The sequence below is a fragment of the Pteronotus mesoamericanus genome, unplaced genomic scaffold, assembly GCF_021234165.1.
Source record: "Pteronotus mesoamericanus isolate MK-2021 breed Mesoamerican mustached bat unplaced genomic scaffold, CSHL_Meso_final contig_50, whole genome shotgun sequence".
In the NCBI taxonomy this organism is placed as follows: Eukaryota; Metazoa; Chordata; class Mammalia; order Chiroptera; family Mormoopidae; genus Pteronotus; species Pteronotus mesoamericanus.
In genome coordinates, this window is record NW_026555186.1 from 18542586 (window position 1) to 18566256 (window position 23671).

General features: G+C 41.6%; 1 protein-coding gene across 1 annotated transcript in view; it reads left to right on the plus strand.

Moving 5' to 3' along the window:
• Positions 1–4812: 4812 nt before the first annotated feature.
• Positions 4813–23671, plus strand: part of ZSWIM6 (zinc finger SWIM-type containing 6) — a 176132-nt gene continuing 157273 nt past the window's right edge. The window contains exon 1 of the mRNA XM_054578394.1: positions 4813–5449. Coding sequence (XP_054434369.1) covers positions 4813–5449 — 637 coding nt within the window. The remainder of the gene's footprint in view (positions 5450–23671) is intronic.

Sequence of the window (23671 nt, forward strand, 5' to 3'; positions counted from 1 at the left end):
AAAATATAAAAGTATGTTCTAGTATGAGGAAGAGCATGGAAATGAGCATAACTTTGTGCCCATCTTCAAATTACTTGAGATTCCTTAGACCTAATCCAATTCTCGTGTCTTGGAATCTTCTTACTAATGGCAAATTATTCTCTTAATTAGCTTAGATGACTAGCTTTAACGATGAGGCAATGCTATTTTTTTTTTTTCCTTTCTGCATGCCTCCTCCTAAGCACTGGGACTGTAAACTTCTTGGCACTAAAGTGTATTTTTCAAACTTGAGTGTAAAGAAGATTCATGTAGGGAGTGAATGAATGTCAATTTCTGGTTCCCAATTCCAAATTTGTGTGCATTTTGCTTGGGGGATCCTAAAGGTTTCTCTTTGTAAAGTACTTCTCCAGGAATTTGATAATATCTGTTGAATTTAATTCAAATTTTTCATTTTTAAATTAAAGGCAGCTGGAGGAGCCATGATAAATCTCTGAATAGGACTCCACTGCCCCTCTCAAATAATGTCCTTTGCCATCCATCCATCCATCCATCCCTCCCTCCCTCCCTCCCTCTACCATCTATTCTTTCATGCATCCAACTGCAACATGCCAAGTGCAGGGGGAGGTGTGTCTCTCTTCCTAGCAGCCATCAGTTTATGGAGTCCTGAAAGTTGATGTTTATGAAGTCTGCCTGAGAGCTTAAGCTCTTGACCACACTGGCCAATGTGATGTGGTGTGGTGTGATATGACAAGTCACTGCGTTTGGAAAGCTGTAGACCTTCTGTACTTTGATTTCCTACCATTGCCTAATGGTACACGTGGGAGCATAATCAGAGGCATTTAACCCTGATTTGGTCCCTGGAGTAGGGGCCTATTTGAAAAGAGCAATTCTAAGTAATTTAGTAATTATTTCCTATGAACACCAGAAAAAAAAACACTTTAAATACCCCAAAAGTGAGAGGTGGCACAAATACCAGCCGGCAAGAACATACTGTCACTTATTTCTCCTTTGGCTCACGGTTGTAGCTGGCCTCTGGGAAGACAGCAGCCTTGCAGTGCAGTGTGGGGCACATGGGACTATAGAGATGGCTGAGGCATAATCCCACCTCTCAGAGTATCTAACCAGGGAAGGGAGAGGAGATGAATGGCTTAGGCAAGTGTAAACATAACTGTGATGCTAGGCAGAATGGTATAAATGCCACAAGAAAGATCCAAAGTAACAGAGGGGCTCCAGGAGAGAGAGATCACACATCCAGGTGGGTTTTCTCAGAGGAAGTGGCATTTGAGCAAGTTCTTGGAATTTGACAGGGTAGGAATGTGGCATGTTGCAAGCAAGGGAAGAGGCATTACAGGCAGCAGGAACATCTTGAGCAAATCTGCAGAGTAGGAAAGTGGGTGTGACTTTTGGGGTACTGAGAGAAGTCCTTTTGGGAGTAACAAAATTCCTGTTGGGGAACTGGAAGTTCTGTTGTTTTTTTGTGGGAGATGAGGCTGGAAAGTTGGGTTTGGTCAAGACCATAGAATTTGGACTTTTTTCCAGTAGGCAGCAGGGAGCCATTTAAAGGCACTTGAGCAAAAGGGTGACACCATCACACTTTAGGAGGCACAGCAGCTGGGTGGGGGAGGATATGGAGGAGGGAAGACAAACTAGTGAGAAGGCTCTCCAGAGAGAGGAGGAGAAATAAGAGCCCTAAGAGGGGCTGGGATAGACAGCATAGCAAATAAACCTATTTGGGACTTGCAAACAGCAATAAAGAGTGCCTGTGAACAAGTGGCAACAGTAGTAACAATCTAAGGGAAGGAACCTGGTTTCTAGGACAAGGTGGTACTTTAAGACTGAGGCGGCCATGGGCACCCTCGTGGCAAGAGGAAAGGAAGAGGGCCATCAGAAAAGAATACTTGTGCTGAAGCAGAGACTAAAGTTGGGAATGAAAAATGGGGGAAACTCTCCAAGGGGCGGTTCAGCAAAACCGGAGAAGAGGACCATGCTAACTTGTAGTGCAGGGTGTACGTTAAACCAGCCATCCCCAACCTTTTTGGCAGCAGGGACCGGTTCTGTGGAAGACATGGGATGGGGTAGAATGGGGTGGGATGGAGTGGGTGGGGATGGAAGAGGAGGCGGAGCTCAGATGAGCTTCGCTGGCCCCACTTTGGATGGGGGCGGGGAGACAGGAGGGGGAGCTCAAACGAGCTCTGCTCGCGGCCTGGTTGGGGACCCCTGCATTAAACAGTTTGGAGGAAGAGAAACCCAAAAACAAGGCAGAGAGGAACTGGAGACGTTGGAGGCATAGGAGAGTGTCAGGGAAAACGGGATGGGGGCGGGGAGGAATACAGTTCAAAAAAAAGAGTGGTCTCAGTGTAAGAGAATACAAAGAGGGAAAACTGGGTCAGGCTGAGCTGGTGGCTCTGGATTTGTCTTCACATTAAACTAAATCCTTCCAATGTAGGACAATGCCTTAAATCCAGTCTCTTCGGTTCATTACAAAATTGAGGTCTCTAAACGTTAGGCTTCCAAAGGTGTCTAATTTTCCTGTTCAGTATGAATTAATTTCTTCCAGCAACACCTCCTATGACCCTGAATGAGTCACTTACCCTGTCTGGGGGCACCAACTTTGTCATCTTTAACTTTCCAGTTCAGCACTTCTGTGTGTATATATATATGAAAATGCTTGGAAATCTACAAGGTGGTAAACAAACCTAAGTCCTATCATGGCTGTAATTTGAGGGTAGTGTTTTACTTTTCGACTTACTTTGTATTATCATCTATATTTTTTAAAAATTAAAAAAAAATTATTTTTAAGAGGTCCGTTTGCCAGATATTCTTCCAGTTTTTTGCCCAGGCCTTTTCCTAAGCATTGAGGAGGTGCCCAGAAAATATACCAGAAGAACATACAAAAACATGTCACCAAAATTTTCCTAACAAGTACGGCAGCTATGAAAAAAGTCTGCCAGTGTCCCGTCCCTCTGGGACTTGGAGCCCGAGGCTTGGTAAGGCCTAACAACGGGAAGAGCCAAGAGCTGGAGCTCGAGGTCTCTCGGGCCTCGGCCATGAGTGGGAGATTTTCTTTAAAACTCGGAAGCGCTCTATACCTTTAAATTCAGGCAACGAGGAAGGCAGGTGTCAGCCAATAACCTTAATAGATGCGAAAGTGCCAAAGGAGATAGTTTATCTTCTACAATACCGATAGTATCAGCAATACGGTTTACAATAAAAACAGAAGGTGGGGCAAAGAGTAAAGACGTCTCTAACGTGCTAATTAAGTCCGTGGCTTGGACCCAGATTTGACCGAGCTCTGCGGAGTGCAAAGAACAATGTCCGCAGGGTTCCTGGTTCAGCCCAGTCAGTACTCGCTTCTTCTTCGCCGGCGCCCTGGCGCCAGCGAGCTGCGCTCTTCACTGGCTTTCGTTCTCCTGCTCCCCAAGCTGCCTATCCCGGGGAGGATGGGCCGTTTGGGTGCCGCCAGGGCGTCAGAGAACGCGGCGCGCGTCCAGAGCTCCTTGGCTCTCTGCAGCCCCGCACCCGGCGCCGAGCCGGGCCGCAGGTCTAAGTGCGCACTGAGAGCGCTTGCAGCCGCCGTCCGCCGCCGAGCGTCCCGGGCGCGCCGTCTGCAGCCGACTGGGCTGTGCGCGCGCGCTCGTGGGGCGTGTGCGCGCGCTCCCGTGGCGTGTATACTCACAAAGGTGTGTTTGCTAAATCCACTGCATGACTGTACCCTCCACTGGGCCTGGAGCGGGGTCTCGGCGGCGCGGCCGCAAGGGAGATGAGGGCCGGTTCAAGTTACCCAGCTCCGCGCTGGGATGAAGGAGCGCGAGGGCAGGTCGCCCGCGGCCCGCTCTGAAGGCGTGTCGCCCAGCTGCGGGGTAGATTCCGAGAGCTCTGAGCGTTTTTGGACACGTTGGCCGGCTCGGCCAGCAGCCCAGCCCTTGGGACCGAGCGGACGTGGGGCTCGGGGCTGCGTGCGCTGCAGTCAAGTTGGGCAGCGGAGCGGGCGCTCTCCTTCCTCACCCGGGTCTACAAAAGTGAACTGGAAAACAGCCGCCGAGCGCAGCCTCCGCCTTCTTCCCCCGCGCCGCCGCAGCCAAGGCTGGGAGTGGGGGGAGTTCCCCCGAGCTAGTTAGAGGGGAAGCAGGCAGCCCGGCGGCTACAGCCGCTCGTCCTCCGCCTTCCTCTCCACCCCCGTCCCCTGGGCTCCACGCCGCATTTCTTTGTTTTGAAAGCGCCTCCTCCGCCCAGAGGCTTTTTCCCCTGCGGGCTAGTTCTGACGGGGGGGTGGGGCCTCGGCCCGCGGGCCCCGCCCCCTCACTTAGCCTGGACCCTTCCCCGGGCTCACCCCCTACATTTCCCCTTCCATCCTGCTGCGACCCACGAGGCGCGCCCTCACTTGTGGGACATCAAAAGGAGGTAGGGAATTGGAAGGGGAAGTTGAGAAGCAGGGGGCGCAGAGACCCACCCACTTTGGGGCTTGTCCCGAGGCCCGCCCCCTCCCGCGGGAACCCCACCTGAGCCCCGCCCCACCGCGTCACGGCAGCCTGACATTCTCACACCCCACCGGCACCCAACCTCGCCGCCCCCGCTACCCCCGTGTCCGCCGAGCGCTCTATTTATGTTTCTGCCCAGCTATTTGCATAGGCCACGCCCCTGGCCCTAGGTCCCCCTATTGGTGCCCCGCCTCAGCCTTGACGTCACGGCGGAGGCCCCACCTCTTGTGCCCGTACAAGGTGCGGCGGACCCTAGATGGCAGCGTGGCGTCGCGGCGGCGTGTGCGTGTCGCGCTTCCTTGTGCCGTTTATAGGGTCCCGGCACTTCCGCTGTTGGGTTAGAAGCGGCGCGGTCATGGCGGAGCGCGGACAGCAGCCTCCTCCCGCGAAACGGCTGTGCTGCCGGCCGGGCGGCGGTGGCGGCGTCGGCGGCGGCGGCGGGGGCAGCAGCTGCGGCGGAGGAGCGGGTGGCGGCTACAGCTCTGCCTGTCGGCCGGGCCCGCGGGCGGGCGGTGCGGCTGCGGCGGTGTGCGGGGGCGGCGCGGCGCTGGGGTTGCTGCCGCCGGGCAAGACCCAGAGCCCCGAGTCGCTGCTGGACATCGCGGCGCGCAAGGTGGCGGAGAAGTGGCCGTTTCAGCGCGTGGAGGAGCGCTTTGAGCGCATCCCGGAGCCGGTGCAGCGCCGCATCGTCTACTGGTCCTTTCCCCGCAGCGAGCGGGAGATCTGCATGTACTCGTCCTTCAACACCGGCAGCGGCGCCGCGGGCGGCCCCGGCGACGACAGCGGCGGCCCCGGCGGCGCGGGCGGTGGCGCGGGCGGCGCGGGCAGCGGCAGCTCCTCGTCTTCGCCGGCCGCCACCTCGGTCGCCGGGGCTGGGGTCCCGTCGGTAGGGTCCGCCGGGGCGGCGGACGGTGGCGACGAGACACGGCTGCCTTTCCGCCGGGGTATCGCGCTGTTGGAGAGCGGCTGCGTCGACAACGTCCTGCAAGTCGGTGAGTCACGGGGCAGCCTTGGGCCGGTCGGTCAGTCCGTCAGTCCCTCGGGGGCGGGGCGCCTGCCCCCTCCCCTTCGGTCAGCCCCTCAGCCCAGCGTGCGCCCGCACCCCTGCCCGGTGCCCTCACTGGCTCGGACGGTCCTCCCGAGCGGAGCGCCCATTTCCTTTCCGCCCCTCCCCGCCCCCTGTCTCCCCGGACGGGCCGGCGCGAGTGGGAAATGAATCAGCAGGACGCGCCCCGCGGCGGGGTCGGCGGGGTGGGTGTCGGGGGCCGGGGACCCACTCCGTTCCCCGCCCTCCTCCCGAGGAGCACATCCTGGAGGGTTACTTGCCTTTTTTTTAGGGGGGCGGTGGATGTGGACAAAGGCGCGGGCGGACTGCCGGGCTTTGGCGTAGGGTGTGTGGCGGGGCCGTGCGGGGCGGGGGAGGGGGCGCGGGCCGCACAGACAATGCCGGCCGGGGCCGAGCCGGCGGCCGGGCTGCGCTCTCTTTTTTTCCCCTTGTCTGTCGTTCGCTCCTCTTTCTCCTCTTCCCCCTCCCCGCCCCTTCGTTTTGAGGGGAGTGGAATACATTTTTATACCACTCGGCGGCCGCTCCTCTAAGGGCTTCGACGGGTTAGCGGCCGCGACGCTCCGGGGTCGCTGCGGTGTCTGGTCTGGCCAAAACGAGCTCCGTCGGCCGCCTGAAGATTTAAATGTCTTTTCCCTTCCCCATTTATCCTGTTTCGGAGTAGCGCAGGAGGGAGGGGGCCGCGGGCTGTACCCATCTCCTGAGGGACGTCTTGCCCCCAGGACACCCCGAATTAAATGGCGCGAGTCTGGGAAGGAGCGTCTCGTGCTTCTCTTTTCTTTGGGGCCGCAGCGGTGCCCGAAGACTCTTTGCCGCCTGAGTTTGGTTTGCGCTGGGTAGTCCGGTGCTCGGTGCGATCCGGGGAGCAGTTACAGGCTTTGCGCTCGCTGCTGGCGGCTGCAGGAGCGCGAGGCCGAGGGGCTCCGCGGCCGCTCCCGCGTCCCTCCTGCCGCGGCCGCCGGGTAGCCGGGCGCGACCCTGCACTTTGTTCTGATTTTCAGGTTTATTTGTGCCCTTTTCAGTTTTCTGTCATCCGCCGAAAAGGGGAAACCAAACAAAAGAGTCTCTATTTCTTTTCAGAGCTTGTAAAGTAGAAGATATTTGACAAAGGCGAGAGAGGACTTGTGATTTAAAGCTGTACAGCCCTCCTTTCTCTGATAGACCATGAGAGTTTTCTCAAATACCGAGTTTAAAAGCTTTCCCTGTTCCCCCACCCTAACCGCACCCCAGGTCCCCCCCCCCCCTTTCCGGGCCAGATAGCTTTTTCAGCCATAGCCATGGGGATGTTTGAGCTGACTGAAAAGAACAATGCTTATTAGTGAAACTATCCCCTCCCCATATTTTTCTCCTTACTGCAAATGGCATATTTTCTATTCCCTCTCCTATTGCTATGTAGTTTAAATTGTAGCGGTGAACAGGGTACCTAATGAATGTGAAGGGGTTTGGAAGGATCAGTCTCTGATTTTTAATTCTTTCCGTTGTCAGTTCCTTTTATTTTTATGTTTCGGAGTTAGGTGGGGGTCTGGATAGGGGCCGCAAGAGAGAATTCAGATTTATTTTAATCCTGTCTGGTTAATTTGACTTGTAATGCAATCTGCAAACGTGATTTTCTGCATGGTCATTTATTTCCAAAGGCATCCTCCAATGTTGCCTTTCCTAGGTTCAGCACCCTTTCCTTCTGTCTTTACGGGGGTTCAGATTTTGAGGCAATCCATCCTTTTTTTTTTTTTTTTTAATCTAATTAACATTCTTTCAAGTTTTTCCTCTTGTTTCCTGCCGGGTTGAAACGGTTTGAAGGCAACTATGGGTTGTCAGTATAACCAACTAGAGTTTGCGAATTTTTATGGCTTGGCTGGCAACGTTGAGGTTTTTATCCCCCTTCAGTGCTTGATTCTGCTTGCAAGCAATGAGGAATGACAGGAGAGCACACAGGGAGGGTTTCTTGGCTGATTGCATTTAAGCCAGGAATTCATTGTGAAAATAAAGCCAAAGAATGATAAATAAAAGATGCAATCTTCTCTAGGAGACAGACACACAGCGTGGGCTTTGCCTGCTTTCATCAGTGAAGAGGCCTGGGTGAGTTGTAAAAGAAAATAGTAACTTTTTAAAGAGTCCCCAAAAGGGAAGGAGACCACTGAATGCAGATGGCATTGGTTCACGTGAGATAGTGTGATACTTCTTACAGTTTTGAAGAGTTGACCACTCCTTCGGAAATGCATGCATGCTAAGCAAGTGCTGCAGAAATTGTGGAAAATATTCTCCATCCCGCCCCCACAGTTCTGCCGATCTTTTTAACTTCCAAGTTGTGTTACGTGTGTCAGCATAGAGATGGAAGACTGTTAAATGCCTGGTAGCTGGCACTGTGAGATAGAAAACTTATGACGAGGTCTTTTTTTTTTTTTTTTTAAAGTGGAGAATGGAGAGTGGCTAGATTAACCATCCAGTTTAGCTCTAAGTGGTGGTTTGAATTGGTATACTAACTCAAGAGGCTTATTTTATAATTTTGTGATTTGAGGTAGAACTCTTTTTTTTGCTTCAGGACTTGAAATGGGAAAGAACAAAGTACAGTGTTGATAGCGTCATAAGCAGTTTTCTGATATTGCAAGATTACAAGTTTGTTTGTATAGGGAGTATTCATTGACTTTTGTAGAGATGACTAAATTATAGCTACAATAGGGAAAATCTAGTTGTTGGACTTTATTTTACATTTACGCTGTTGAAGATTATTTAAGGATTGAGGGACAGATAATTGAGACTTACTGGAAATTAACTATATTTGCTAGTTATTTTTCAACTCCTAGAATTTAAGAAAACATTCACAGGAAATAAAATTCTGGTGTCATAGTTGTAATCAGTATTTAATTGATGCAGAGCTCTCCGTCAGTTGATTATAGAAAGTTTTAGATGAAGTGTAGTTGGATTATTTTTGTTAAGTAACAATATATTGGAGCTATTGTTGAAGGTGCTTGCATGTAAATATTGATACCATTTAAGTAATGATGTGGAAGTCACATAAAAAATTTCCCCTGGCAAAGAACTTACATAATATAAGCTGAAATTTGAATTATAAAGGAAAATACATAAATGCAACCATATAAAATGTCTAAAAATTTCTGTAGGATTGAAAACATGATAAACCAAGTCAAACAGCTAAGTGGGGCAAATATTTCTAGCATGTTTGACCAAAGGCTGACAGAGGACTCCTAAAGATTGGTTTAAAAAAAGAGGTGAATAACTCAGTAGGAAATGGGTAACACATTTCACAAAGAAATGCACATGATTAAATGTAACTCATCTTTACTCTTTTATAAAGAAACACAAGTGAAAATAACATGCTATCTTCATCTCTCACATTGACGAAGACTAACAAGATAGGTAGGCAGTACTTAGAGTGGATTGAGGAGGTGGGAGAAGAGGATGGTGCTTCCCTGCTGTTTGGCACAATATTTTTGTGTCATTTCTAGGAATTTATACTATAGATACATTAACATGAGTGCACAGAAATGTTCCATACAGTAAGCAATGCTCATTGCTGTATGGTTTTCAATACTGAGAAGCTTGGAATCTACACTTGTATCAGAAGGGAATTGATTAAGAAGTACTCATGGAATACTATGCAACCATGGAAAAAATTGAAATAGGTTTATACATGCTGACAAGAGAAAGTGACTTGAATATTTTGTTTAAAAACAAGCCAATTGTTCATATAGTATGCTGCAATTTCTGTTTAAAACAGGTTCTGTTTAAAACATTGAGTAGTGGGTATCTTTGGAGAAAGGCAGTTAAGTGAACGGGCAAGGTTTTGTGGGAAAGTTTACTTTTCAATTTAGGTCTGCCTGTGGTTGGATTTTTCTTAGAACTAGCAGCTTATATTTTTGTACTAAAAATCTTAGAAAAATTATTCTTGTGTTTTTAGTTCACTTGTATTTGTGTGTGCTGCATACGTGTGTGTTTCTTTCTGAAGACCTAGTGTATATTCAATTTATTTTGGTTTTGAAACTCAGTTTCCTCATTTATGCCTAAATGTCATTTTAAAAGCAAGAAATCTCTAAACAAGAGTTTTGTATGAGAAAGAAATAGATAAGCTTTAAAAGAAGGGGGTGGGGTGTGTGTGTGTGTGTGTGTCTGTCTCTCTCTCTCTCTCTCTCTCTCTCTCTCTCTCTCTGTGTGTGTGTGTGTGTGTGTCTGTCTTGCTGGTTACTTTTTGGAGAAAAGAATATTGCCCGGAATTCTTAACACTTTGGTAAACACATTCTTAGGGTCTTTTAAGATTCATAACTTAAAATTTTGTGCTTTAAGGGGTCGCAAGATAGTAAAAGGCAATCATTATTAGAGTGAAGATAGATAAAAATGTTAGCTAATTTATTTAAATTTAATTTATTCACCTTTATTTTGATTTTCTTTACAGACTAGAGGTTGTTATATAAAGATGTGATTCTAAATATCTTCTAGAATTGGATGTTTTGTCATTGATGATAGAACATTTCATTGAATGCATTTTGAAGACTAAATATAGATAATTTTAAATCAGATTTTACACTTTTTTGCCTTTTGATTAATGAAAAAGTACACAAAAGAAGAAAATTTGAAACTAGGTGCATGCGTATTTTTTATTATTGTTCTGTGTGAATTCAGATGTGATTTGCGTACAAATCAGGTTTTGAAAGTGAGTCCCTCATACGCGCACAGCATTTGTTCAGAGGGAAATTAGGTTTTCAGTTTTAGGTGAACAAAGCTTGAGATTTATTATAGTACTTAGTCCTCTGGGGGTTAGTATTGGTTCAAATCTAAGGTATTCAGGAGACAACAATACTTTTTGTAGCTAAAAGATTTCAACAATATTGGAAGGTGGAATTACAGATGTGGAGTAAGCAAAGGCTTCTACTGCTCTTCAGTCTTCTAATTTCTTGCCACACAGTTGTATTCTGAGTACCCCTTTGGATCAAAAAGGAAAATACTCTTCCCATTGTTTTATTTCAGCTTTGCATTGAATTTCATCCCTTTTGCAGAGAGATGAACAACAGGATGCCTGTGGAACATGTGCTTTAATAGAAGAATTATTGGAATTAATTGAAAAATTCAAGCGATTATTGTCTTAAATATGTCTTGGCCAATTTTTAAGATGTTAATCCTAGGCTTCTTTTCTTTTCACAGTGGGTAATCAGTTGCTCTCTATTCTAACTTCAAAAATGTTCCATTTGGAAAGACACAGACCAGCGTATTTTTTTTCTCCTCACACTTACATATTAAGAGTTCAGTTAAGAATGTGTGATTTCAATGAACAGGATGGCAGTGGAGGAATGATTTGTGTTTTCTTTTAAGAAAGCCATTGCTTTTATAAATTGCATGATTGGATCTATACTAATTCCACAGGCTTACATGCTTTATATTTTTGTGTTAGAAAATTAATTTTCTTCAGTGATGCAAAATGAATTTGTTTTACTTTACGAAGCTTGCTTACATATACGTATGCTAAAGCAAAATCACGTGTTAAAAATTTTTATAGGGTAATCATTAAACTTGAATTGCTGTTGACCTTCAACTGTTATTTTAAGAGGACAAATATCCTAGAAAAGAAAGCAGATTATAGGTAAGTATAAACATTTTAGAAACAGCAGATTATAGGCTGCTGTTTTTTTAAATGGTAATAAACTACAGTGAACCTACAAAACCATTTTTAGTTACCTTTCAACTAACTATGATACAATTTTAAGAATGGTGCTTTTTGACAAAAAAAAAAAAAAGACCTAATTTAAATTTCTTGGTTTATTAATTTTTTGACATATCTAACTAAATGTTCAGGGATTACTGTAAATTAGGAAATATGAGTTGTTCCTTCTTCAAATGGGTGGAAAGACTTTTCGAGAAATCAGTATCAAATGATATTTTGGGAAAAAATGTTACATAGCCTTGTCCCATGAAAAGTGACTCTTGTTTCTCAATCCTAGTCAGTCTCAAAATTAAAGTGTGTTGGTTAAATTTGTTTAACAAATACTAGTATCTTTCCAGTTTTTGCTTTTAGTGCCTAGTGTTCTGAAAATATGCTTTGTGCATGCTTTTCAGTTCTTTAAAAATAGGATGATTCCTTTGTTTTTTTTCATCTAAAAAGGGTAGCTGAAGCAAGCTTTGGAGAGAATGCAGTGCAAAAATCTGCTTTTCATTTTGAAAAACTGACTTTCAGGTGATAGTAAGCAAGCTATTAAGAGTATGCTCTTTTATATTTGTGGAATTCTTAAATGAATAACTAGTTTTGTGTCCCCTAATACTTATGTATCTATGTATTTATGTATTTGTAACTAAGTTGATATCACAAATGAGCAGAAAAGAAGACAAATGACCCAGGTGCCATTTTAGTATGGTTACCTCAAGCATATTCCAGTGACCTCTGTGTATAGATGCACTATTCTGTTTCTTCTTAAAATATGCTAACAGATTACAAGCTGTTCCTATAAAATATTTTGCATGATAGCTATTATTGACTTGTAGAGTTATGTAGATTTTGAGATGAAAAGATGACATCAATTACAGCGCCTTCCATTTTGCTGATGAGAATACTGAGGCGCAGATATATTGAGTAATTTGCAAAATTAAATTTTGTCTCTTTTCCCACTGCTTGGCTGCCTTTTAATTTGCTGGGAATATTTGGTAAGCCTCAGAAAAATCTCAGAAATCAGAACAATATTCTAGAATATAAATTGGACTGTTGGAGAGATTAGTTGGCTAATTTTTTTAATATTATAAAAGTACTTCTAGACAGCATTTTAATTTTAGGCGACATTCTAATAGCTACACTTAAAGCAGTGATTCTAGCATACAAAATACGTGGTAGTGTAAAAACATTTATAGACATTTTTGGAAATTGTAGAGATGTTCTAAAATGAGATTAAAGTTCAAGAAAGTTTAGTTATTGCTAACTCTGAAACTATATTGTGTGAATGTACACGAAAATATGCATACACCCATATAATAAAGAATTTACTGAAAGTTTAAAGTGCTTATGTAGAACAACAGAAGTGAACACCCAGTAAGAAATCTGACTGCTCTGAATTTGTTTATGAAAACTTAGCTGGTAATGTCTGTTATTTGACCTGTTCTTGATCGTTTTTTATTGTTGTCAGTGTGCTCTAGACACACTTCATGTAATTGATGTGGCTTCAAAACTTAGTAACTTCTCTAGTTTTAAAGGCCTTTTTGGTTTGGGACTTTTCTTCACTGAGCTGAACATGATTTATGGTGAGCTTCCTAATACTGCAACAAAATTTACTAATAGTAATAATAGCCGTTAACACTTTCATTGTAATTAACTGTGTGCCAGATACTGTTCCAAGCACTTTATATTTCTTAATAGTTCTATGAGGTGCTTTTATTTTCTCCTCTTAACTGATGAGGAAACTGAAGCATAGGAAGAAAGCACAAGTAACTTTTGCTAAACGTCACAAAGACTGGTAAGTTACGGAGCCAGATACAACATCTTTGGCTGGTACTCCTACTCTCTAATCTTAATACTGTGTGTGATGCATCATCATGAAAGAAGATGAATCTAAAGAAAGTTCATCTTTACGTTTATAGTCTCGTGCTGCTTTCTAGAGTATCTTTCACAGAGGCCAGAATTTTAAATTGTATTCATAGCTATGATTTACAATGTGTATTTTTAAAGTTTGACTTGAAAACCTGTATTTTAAAAATGCCTTTTATGAATGAATTTCAGCTTTGGAGTATAGGTTGCATGGTGTGACTGATCATCTTCTATCAGACATTTTTAACTTTTGAAAGACAGATAACATGCGTGCTAGATCTAATTGTGGTATGTATTCAGTGAAGGTAATTTCTCAAGCTACATTTAAGAAATTACATATTTATCTCATGTAAGGCCCTTTTGAAATGTTACGATTAAAATTATACTATTTCTTATTGCTGGTAAAAAGACATAAACTCTTGGAAAGAGGGAGTTTGTTGGAAGGATGTTACCTGGAAGGATACAGTAGAATCTGCCAGAACATTGCAATTTTCACTAACTGGATAAGCTGATCAGATAAATTGGAAGAAACTCCTGTAGTGAATTAATGTGCTTAGAATTCAGGTGACTCACTGACTGGTCCTGGCTTATTTAACAGTTTGTTTACTTAAAGCATTTTTCATTGTTAATTGGTGTCAGATCCATAATGTTGGAAAGTATTATAGAGAAAACATGCATAGGAGGATAGCATGTAGAGTGAGTCTACAGATGGAAGGTTTAAATTTTTGTACTTAATTTAATTACACAATACAATTTAGAAAGCTATGTGTGTCTTGTTGTACCTGTTAAGTATTTGCTAACAGTGATGAGCATTTTTATACATGAAGTATGGGTGTTTTATAATTTCAATATAAAGGGCGGAGCCTGGAACCTCTTCTGGTGTTAATGATCTTTGTAAAGGCCTGTAGGAGGTGAAAGGTAGTGCACTGTATTTGTTATTGCTGAACCTTTGCATCCTGCTACTGCTTTATATAACTCATTTCTACAAAGAAAGTGGTCATGAATTTTATAAGTATTTGTCATAAAATAAAAGCCTTTAAAACTCATTTACCAGAGGTTTATGATCTGATGGCTGTAAGGACTTTGAAAAAAAAATTTTCTTGCCCTGTTTCTTTCTGTTTTTGTTTTTTAAAGCATTCTTTAAGTTTCCTTAGCACTTAAAATTTTGTGCTTTTGCCATCATTCACTAGTTCTTTCTTCCTTCCCTCCCCCAATTATCACCTGTGTAACTTTTGTCTTACACTTTCTATACTTTCTACAGACCCGCCTAAGGCTGAGGATTGAAATGAGTGCTTTGTGATGGTGGAATCAAGTAGGACTTGAGGGCAAGAGATGGAGCAGCCTCTGAACCCAACCTGCCTCAGAGCTCCAGTCCCTCCCTCCCTCTCTTCCCTTACTGCCCTTCCTCTCTCCCTTCCTTTTTTGGACATGGAGAAGGGTGTGAAGGGAGAGAGCAGTAGGAGGGAGTGGTAGGAAAAAAGGCAAGAAATTCAAAGAGGTAGGAAGTACCAGTGAAGAGAATGTATTCCATTCCTTTCTATCTACAGTTGTCCCCTCCCCTCTAAACCTCCCTTGATTTAAGGAAATAAAGCTGAGGTCACAGGGACCTATGTGTTCCAGCTGCTGCTTGGTTGCTATTTTTAGCCTGGCTCTACATCAGGCTGGCACCAGGCCATAATGGCACAGGGCCAGCATGTTGTTGGACTGCTGGCAAATGTCAAAAACCTAAGTTTTTAGGTATCAAACTGATTCTCAGACAGATTTTGTGCTGTGATATTCGGGCATATCCTGTACTGTGATATTCTGCTTACCTCAGTTTTCCAAAATGGGATGTGTATTTTTTTATTCTTTGGAAAGGATTCATTTTCGATAGTAGTCATAGTAGTATAACTTTTTGATGGGAGAAAGATTTAAGGATTGCCTTATCAGGTCAGCCTTGTATATAGCTCAGTGATTCTGGTTTTGTGGTGGCACCAAGAGATGTGAAATTGCGCGATTAATTTAAATATGCCTTGGGTGTCTTTAGAGTTGCCATTGCTGTTGAAGTGTGGAGTCTGAATTCGTTTATATAATTATAGGTGTTTTTAAAACACCTATAATTATGTAAACATCAGGCATTAAAAAAATACATGTACTGATTTTTCTGCAGTTGTCAATGTTCCTTTTGCTTACAAAGTTGTGTGTGTTTAGGTTATTGCTGTAGGAATATATTTAACAAATAAAAAAGCCCACTGTTTATTTGTGTAGGAAGCAGCTAGGCTTTGGTTGAAATGACAGTATCTGGGTCTATATTCTGTACACACTAGAGCCAGTATTACGTGGACTATATTTGCAAACTGAGTTTCAAACTTGGATGCCTGTGTGAACTTATGGACTTGATTTTCAGTTGTACTCACAAAAATGTATTGTATTCTTGAATAATTTTGGAGAGGAATAAAAAGAATCACAATGTGAATCTGGATCTTTGAAAGGGACTTTGGTAAGCATTACAGTATTTATATTGTTTCCATTTTGGTACACAGAAAAGCTGAGGGTAGGTTAGGGACGATTTTTGGTGTACAATGGACTACACTAAATATGAATAGAAATAAGGATGATAATTACCCGCTTATTCAATGAATAGTGGTATAAGGTACATAGATCTGTTGGGTGGCAGGATAACATTTAGTGCATTGATCTGATGGCCTTCTTAAGATAGCACAAAATAATTGGCCAAAATAACTAGAAATAGAATCAAATTGATTTTTCTCTCTCACTTCGTCTTTAAGGTAGTTATTGGGTAAATTTTGCTGAATTCACTTTTGTAAAATAAGAAAGCATAAGGTGAAAATAAAACCAGTCCGATTAAAAAATGGGAAGAAGACCCAAATAGGCATTTCTCCAAAAGGACATACAGGTGGCCACGATAACAGAAAAAAACACTCAACATTACTAATCAGGGAAATGCAAATTAAAACCCCAGTGAGATACTACCTCACACCTGTCAGAATGGCTGTCATCAGTAAATCAATTAATGTGGTAAAAAGGGGACTCTTGTGCTCTGTTGGTGGGATGGCAAATTGGTGTAGCTATGAGACACAGTATGGAGGTTCCTCAAATAATTAAAAATAGAACTACTTTATGACCCAGCAATCCCACTTCTGGGTGTTTATCCAAAGATAATCAAAATACTAATTTGAAAAGGTATGTCAACCCTTGTGTTCATAGCATCATTGAGTACAGTAGCCAAGATATGAATCAACCTGTTGTCCATTAATAGGTGATTGGATAAAAATGTGGTGTGTGTGTATACACACGTGTGTGTATACATATGTATACATATACACACACACACGCAATATTGTATAAAATTCCATATAAAAAGGTATGTCAACCCTTGTGTTCATAGCATCATTGATTACAGTAGCCAAGATATGAATCAGCCTGTGTCAATTAATAGGTGATTGGATAAAAATGTGGTGTATGTGTATACATATGTGTGTATACATATACATACATACACACACATGGAATATTACTCAGCCATAAAAAAGAATGAAATTTTACCATTGCAACAACATGGATGGACCAAGAGGTTATTATGCTCAGTGAAATAAGTCAGAAAAAGACAAGCACTATATGATTTAACTTACATGTGGAATCTCAAGAACAAAATAAATGAACAAACAAAAGAGAAAAAAAACTCATAAATACAGAGTACATTTTGATGGTTGCCAGTTTGGGAGGAGGGTTAGGAGGCTGGGTGAAAAGGTGATGGGATTAAGAAGTACAAATTGGCAGTTAGAAAATAGCCCCGAGGATATAAAGTACAACATAGGGAAATTGTCAGTAGTATTAAAATAATTATGTATAGTGTCGGGTAGATGCTAGATCAGGGGGATCACTTTGTGAGTTACGCAGGTATCTTAACCACTATCCTGATACTTGGAACTAATATATTGAATGTCAACTGTAATTGAAAAGAAAATTTAAAAAAAAGTGTAAAGTGAGGGATTAGTGAAAGGTGAATTGCTGGTCTAATAGCTTACAGAAGGCAAATGTTACAGTTTATTTAAATTTTTACATCTTAAAGTGATTCTTACATTGTGGATTAAGAGCAAGTTGGGCAACTTGCTGTTACTCATCCAAGAATATTTTCTTTCTTAGGGTAAAAACAAAAATTTTATTAGGAAATATAATCAGAATGTTTTAGGGACAGAGTATTGATACAGTATCAACTATGTTGAGCTCTGTCACAGTGTAGTAATTATACCATATGGTATCTTTCTGCAGTTAGAGATTATGGTAGGCATTCCAAAAGTGCCTTGGAGATAGAACCATTGATCTACATGTGTATGTTTCTGCAGATAGGGGGTGTGTGTGTGTGTGTGTGTGTGTGTGTGTGTGTGTTTAAAATTTAATATGATGCATATAACATTGTAATCTACCAGATGATAGTAGGTAAGTGACTATCTTTTGGATCCTTAATTTAATATGAATTTTATTTAGGTAAGTCTTGTAAAAGATGTCAGCTCCAGCTTAACTAACAAGTTTAATTAAAACCAAAACCCAGAAGGTAGTTTGACTAGTGCTATTCAGAGTCCTCATAAGCAAAGTGCTCAAATGACGTTCCTTATTGGAACTTGTCAGAACAGTTTCTTTGCAGTTTTCATGGATCTCTCTTAGCAACTTATTAAAAAGGCATTTTGTCTAAGCTGTTTCATAAATAGCAGGAAATTCCAAAGTACTGGATAGTATTGCATTTTTGCTTTCAAAAGGACTGTTGCAGTGGAGAAAATAGTTTTTCAAAAACAATTTATGGCAAAGTACTTTCACTTGAAAATGGACAGATTTTTAAAAAACATTCTTGTTTCAACAGTGATTTGTTTTGTTCATGATTTTTTATGCTAATTTATTTCTTAAAGTTTGCAGAATTTATAATATTAGATTTGTTAGACCAAAAATTGGTGATGTCAGAGCCAGTGACTGTGAGTTTATTCAAAATTCAGTGTTATGTATTAGGTCTGAATTGATATTAGTAGTTTATAGCTTAGCAGTGGCTTGTCTTTTGATTTTGGTAAATCATGAGACTTCTGTGCTTTTCTGTGAAATTTAATTTTTGACACATAATGATTGTATTTTTTAAACTGTGTGTGCGTGCTTTGGGGTTTTGGGAAGGAGTGGTATGCTAAGTGGTGGTAGGTTAAACTCAGAAAAGCACAGATTCAAGCAGCCATGTTTAAATATAGATGGTTCTTTTCCTCCCCCCTCTTTCAGTTCAGGAATTTATATTTCATTAGGCTGCTTATTTAACGTTGTTATATAAAAACTTATTTTTTACTTATTCCCCTCCCCTCCATTCTATTAAAGGTAGTGACAGTTCAGAATGTAATCTGTGAACGTTAACTGTATGACAGCCTCTCTTGTAGTGGCTTTAGGGTTGTATTGACTGTTCTACCTCTAAAAGGCTAATTTAAAAGAGTCATTCCTTGAATTACTGTCTCCATCTTTGATCTTGTACAATTGTGGAGCAACTAGTTTTCTCCTTTTTGGTTCTCCTTTTTAATCATATAGAATTGAGCTTTGAACCCAACTCTTTCGAGAAGCCTTATTTAATAATCTAGAAAAGTATATATTCCTGACTCTTTCAAGAAGCCTTACTTGAGGAATCTAGAACCATCATACTATTTTTTTAAAAAGATGAAATAGTAAATCAGTACATTTAGATAGTCTGGTTTTCTTTCAGCGAAAGTACATAGACCTTCTGAAAATATACAAGAGGCTTTTGCAGAGACTGACAGTAGCCTGATTCATGACCTTTTCTAAACTTGAGAACACAAATGTGGAACTCATCTTTAATGTAAAAATTGTAGGAAATGGACAGTTTCTTAGGAGAACTCAAAGTCAGATCCTTTGTAGGATTGCAAGTTTCTAAGCATCTTTGATGGAGGACACAACAGTTGGCTATAAAACAATTCAAAACGTGAAGTGCTAACAAATGGAAAAATATTCTGCCATATACTGTTACAGGGTCATTTTAAATTTCCCAGATGTTTAGTATTTTTGGTGGATGAGAATTAGAGTGTTTAAATAAAAAGTCCTCTTTGGGAGTGAGAAATGAATCTGCTAGATTGAAAAAAAAATGGCAAATTTTATATCCAGGCCAGGCAACTATATAGTATTAATTGTGTAGTGTGTACATAGTAGACATTGAAATGTCACTTGAATGAATGATAGACGTAAATTATAGGCCAGTCATTGTGGGTTCTTGTATGAAATTCTGTTGAAAACAGTAGCTCCAAGTTCTAATTTCTATTTGATTTTCTGAATCTGAGCTGTGTAACTTAGTCCCTTAAGAGGTATTTTGAATAGGAAATGACCACAAGATAGGCAGGTTGGTCTTTAGGACTTGGTTTATTATCATCAATACACTTTTACAGATAGTATGTTAGGTTTCTTTCCAATTTATTTGAGAGGACTTTTTCTTCAAGATTGTTAACTTACTAACAGCATCAACCAAAAAGCGGTTCTGAAAACATTTTTAAAAAAATTACTGGTAGATTGTTCCAGCTTCTAAAAAGAAAATAATTTGGGCATTCCCGTTTAGAACAGTAGTTTTAGGGTTACCCAAGAAAATAACTTTGATTTATAAATGCCCCTGAGGAATCAAGAGATCACTTTTCCTTTTATTTGATAATTCATTTTTCAAAGAAACCAGCAAAAATACATTTAATTAGTTTTTTTAACCTTTTCTTTTTTCCAGATGACTTGCAAAGCACATATAATTTCAAAATATCCCACAAGATCTTACACATTGTGAAAAGATAGATACTGCCTAATTAATAGGCATGGTTTATTAAGCTGGTCTATAAAATGCTGATGACTTTCCCTTGAGATAGGCTTTGCTTAAGACTCAGTTTTGCATAAAATGGGATAATCCAACTAGTTTTTTGAAGAGTCATTTAACAATAAGGGTGTATTTCCAATGGTTGGTTCCTGAGAGGGATGGGTTATTTGGGTATTGGGTTCCCACTTGTTCCCATTTGCCTAGTCAGTCTTTGTTTTATGCCTGTTTTCCTGACATAATTATGAATTTTTACTTGTATAAGCATTCCAGTTCAAATGATAAACCACATAGTTTATATCTTGTTTTTCAGATAGAAAGGGGGCATTTAATAAATTGTTTAAAATTATCCTCTCTGTTTGCATGTGCACACACTCCAGACTCTGTACGCAGAGAGTAAGAGCAAGAGGGAGAAAGGGAGGGAAGGAGGAATTGTTTGAGATTTAAAGGAGACCTTTGGTTCGTCTCCGGTCTTCATCAGCTGGCTCTGCCCAATCTCTTTCACGTAGAAAATAACATGATCTCTCTCTGGGTTCTCATACACACAGAAGAGGAAGTAGTTAATTAAAAATTCTCCAAAGTATCCATTGGTTTGATTGTGAAGTGTCCCAACACAAACCACCACCCCCATCTGCCATCCCCCTGTACCCCTCCCTTTTTTTCAATTTAAAGACGTAAATTTTTAATTCTTAAAATTTTTTTACTTATTTATTTTTAGAGAGAGGGGAAGGGAGAGAGAAAGAGGGGGAGAGAAACATTGGTGTGACAGGGGAACATTGGTCAATTACCTACTGCACATGGCCCGACTCATCTGAATCCTAAACCCAGACATCTGCTCTGACTGGGAATCGAACCTGTGACCTTTTGGTTTGCAGGCATATGCCCATCAAACTGAGCCACACCAGCCAGGGCTAAATTCTTATTTAATGTTAATTTTTTAGCATATGTTTGTATTGATGATGTAATTCTACTTGTACATTTAAAACCTTAGATTGATGTTTAAAGGTGCTGCTCATTTTAGGTACTTGTAGTTAGCCACATCAATGAGTGTCTCATTTGCTAATCGCATGGCCATGAGCTTGAAGAAGATACTTGACCTATCAGGAGACTTGAGTCTCCTTTTGTTGGGTCTTGTCTTAGTACCTGTGTACTTGTAGCCTCGCCATTTACTGGCTCAGGGCTGCCTTGGTTGAGTCCTTATGAAATGGGAATAATTATACCTCTGTCAGCTCTGTCATGAGGCTGTTAAAGAGACTTCATGTGGGAATACATGAAAGTACTTGAATCCTAAATTACACAAAGGGGAAGTATGGTTAAGCAGTGGTTTAGTTTTACCTAATTTTTTCCTTTACTATTTTCTCCTAGTGTTCTCTATTTTCCCAAAACCCTACAATCATTTTGTATTAATTTTGTAATCAGAAGGAAAAACACTTTCAAAAAAAAATCTCTCATCATTAGAACATTAAATTTCCCTATCTACAGATTAATGTTATTATTTTATTATGATTGTAACTGTTGCCTGATCCAGTGCAACTAACCATAACATGTATCATTCAAAAAGTATGATACAGTCTTAGTGTCTCCCTTGTTTCTGACTCTAATGATTGATGAAATTTTGTCTTTACTTGGAACTCTAGAATTATTCTCCTTAAAGTAGAATGGGGTTGATTAGAAAGAGACCTGGCTCGATCAATTCAGTGACATGCAGGAAGAGAATGGACAGTTTGTGTATTAACCTAGTCATTTGGGTTTTAGTGTCTGGGCTTCCCTGAATTTTTATCATGGGCAAGTAGAAGATGGAAGAAGATACACACACTCAGTTGTAGATACATTTTCTGAATTTCTCAAGCCACATTACTGTTTACTAAGTTCTACATTACCTTCTTTTCAGGGTTTGAATCAATAAAAAGAATTGACTAACCTTTCCCCCCTGATTTACATATTTACGAATAAAGTATTCAGAAAGAGTTTCAAGTGAAATTTTCAGAGCTTACTATGACCTCTGAAATCTTGGTTGAGTGCCCCCGCCCCGTTCTGTTTCTGGGTGATCTCATAAAGCCCCTGCCTGCCTTTGAAAAGCTTCGCTGATGTGACCTGACTACCCACCCCACATTCTTTTCTAGCTCTTCAGTTAAAGGCCTGTTAATGACCTTTTTGTGCTTCTAATATGTACCACAGAGATTTTTCTTCTTATATGTTCCATCTTTCTATGTACACACATGCATGAGAAAGAGCGGACTTTCATGTATTTGTAAGAGTGTCACAGTCACCTCATGCATTTTGGGCAGGCAGGAATCAGCTTTTTAAAAAAATTTGATCTTTATTGTATTTTTTCCATTACCATTTAGTCCCCTTATACCTCCCTCTTCCCAGTGATCACCACACTGTTGTCTGTGTTGGAGTCCTTTTTCCTTTTTTGCTCAGCCCCTTCGCTCCCTCTTCCTCCCCCCCATACACTCCCGCCATTAGTTGTCATCCTGCGCTCTAAGGGATCAGCTCCTAAAATCTGGATTGCAGCCAGGGTGGTGTTGCTTCTGCTTTTCTTGTGCAGGACCTTGAGTGGCTTCCCCTTTGCTTAGAGGCCTAATGTCATGCGTGTGCAAGGCCTGGCATGGTTTGGCCTGGACACCCATCTGCCTCTTGCACATTTTCTCCCTTTCCCTTCAGCTGCCTCCAAACTGCCCTGCCAGTTGCCTGTGCCCACGTTCTTTTATCTGCTTGGAATGCTCGTCTTTGCCTAGTTCATGACTTAATTATCAACTTGGCTCAGAGAAATCTGGCGAAGAGCTCTCTCCTTTGTAACCTTAATCACTTTTTGATTGTCTCTTCCATGGGGGGGGGGGGGGGGAGAGTGTGTGTGTGTGCGTACTTTTGTATCCACGGCTCCTAGTTAAAAACAACCCTTTGCACATAGTTGATTTTCAGAGAAAGCCTGTTGAACAAATAGATGAGGGGCATAGTTATTTTACTTGGGATATTTTCCTAACTCTCCAGGAAGAGGCACTGCTTTTACTCAGTGGTTTCATCTACCCCCTGTCCCATAAAGGATGTGTCTGTTTGAAAAACAGCCCAGGTTTATGTTTGTGGTTGCTTTGGGCCACTCCTAGGTTCCTCAAAGGTACATTTTCATGCATCTCTGCTGTTGGAGAGACTTAGAAGAGTTTGAGAAGCTCCCTTTTCAAGGTCCATTGTAATTGGTATGTGGATTTACATGATATGGTTTGAGGAATTTAGGTTTGTCATGTATTATCTGGGGAAACCCAAATAGCCAAAGGTTTTGAGAGGATGGTAGAGTGTAGTTAGAAGAAAGAGACTCTTGCCCACCTGTGTAGGTCAGTGTTCCATGATGGTGGGCAGGGAAGAGCTGTGTTCAGGGTCACTGTGGGTGACACAGCAGGCCTCTGTGCAACTTTTATTTTCTGTTCGTTACTTTGTGCATATTGTCTGTGAGCTTTTCTTTTTTAATCTTTGTTTTGTCATGTTAACCTTTGGTTCCTTATGTTAATTGAACTCAAAAGTAGCAAGCTAGGATGATGCATATATGAGATATTAAACACATATCTGCCACAGAAAGTTATTTTTATCCATTAAAGCAATCTTGGACATAATTGAACTTTTTTCAGTATCTTGTATTCATTTATTATTTTACATAGTCACAGCTCATAACTCTACTACTTTTTGAGAACTAGTTCTGTGCTTTTCAAGCATGATCTCCACTTCTCATAACAACTTTAGGATGAAGGTATTCTCTTTATTCTATGGCTGAGGAACCAGATACATAAGGTGGTAAGTCACTTGTCCAGTAGCACCTG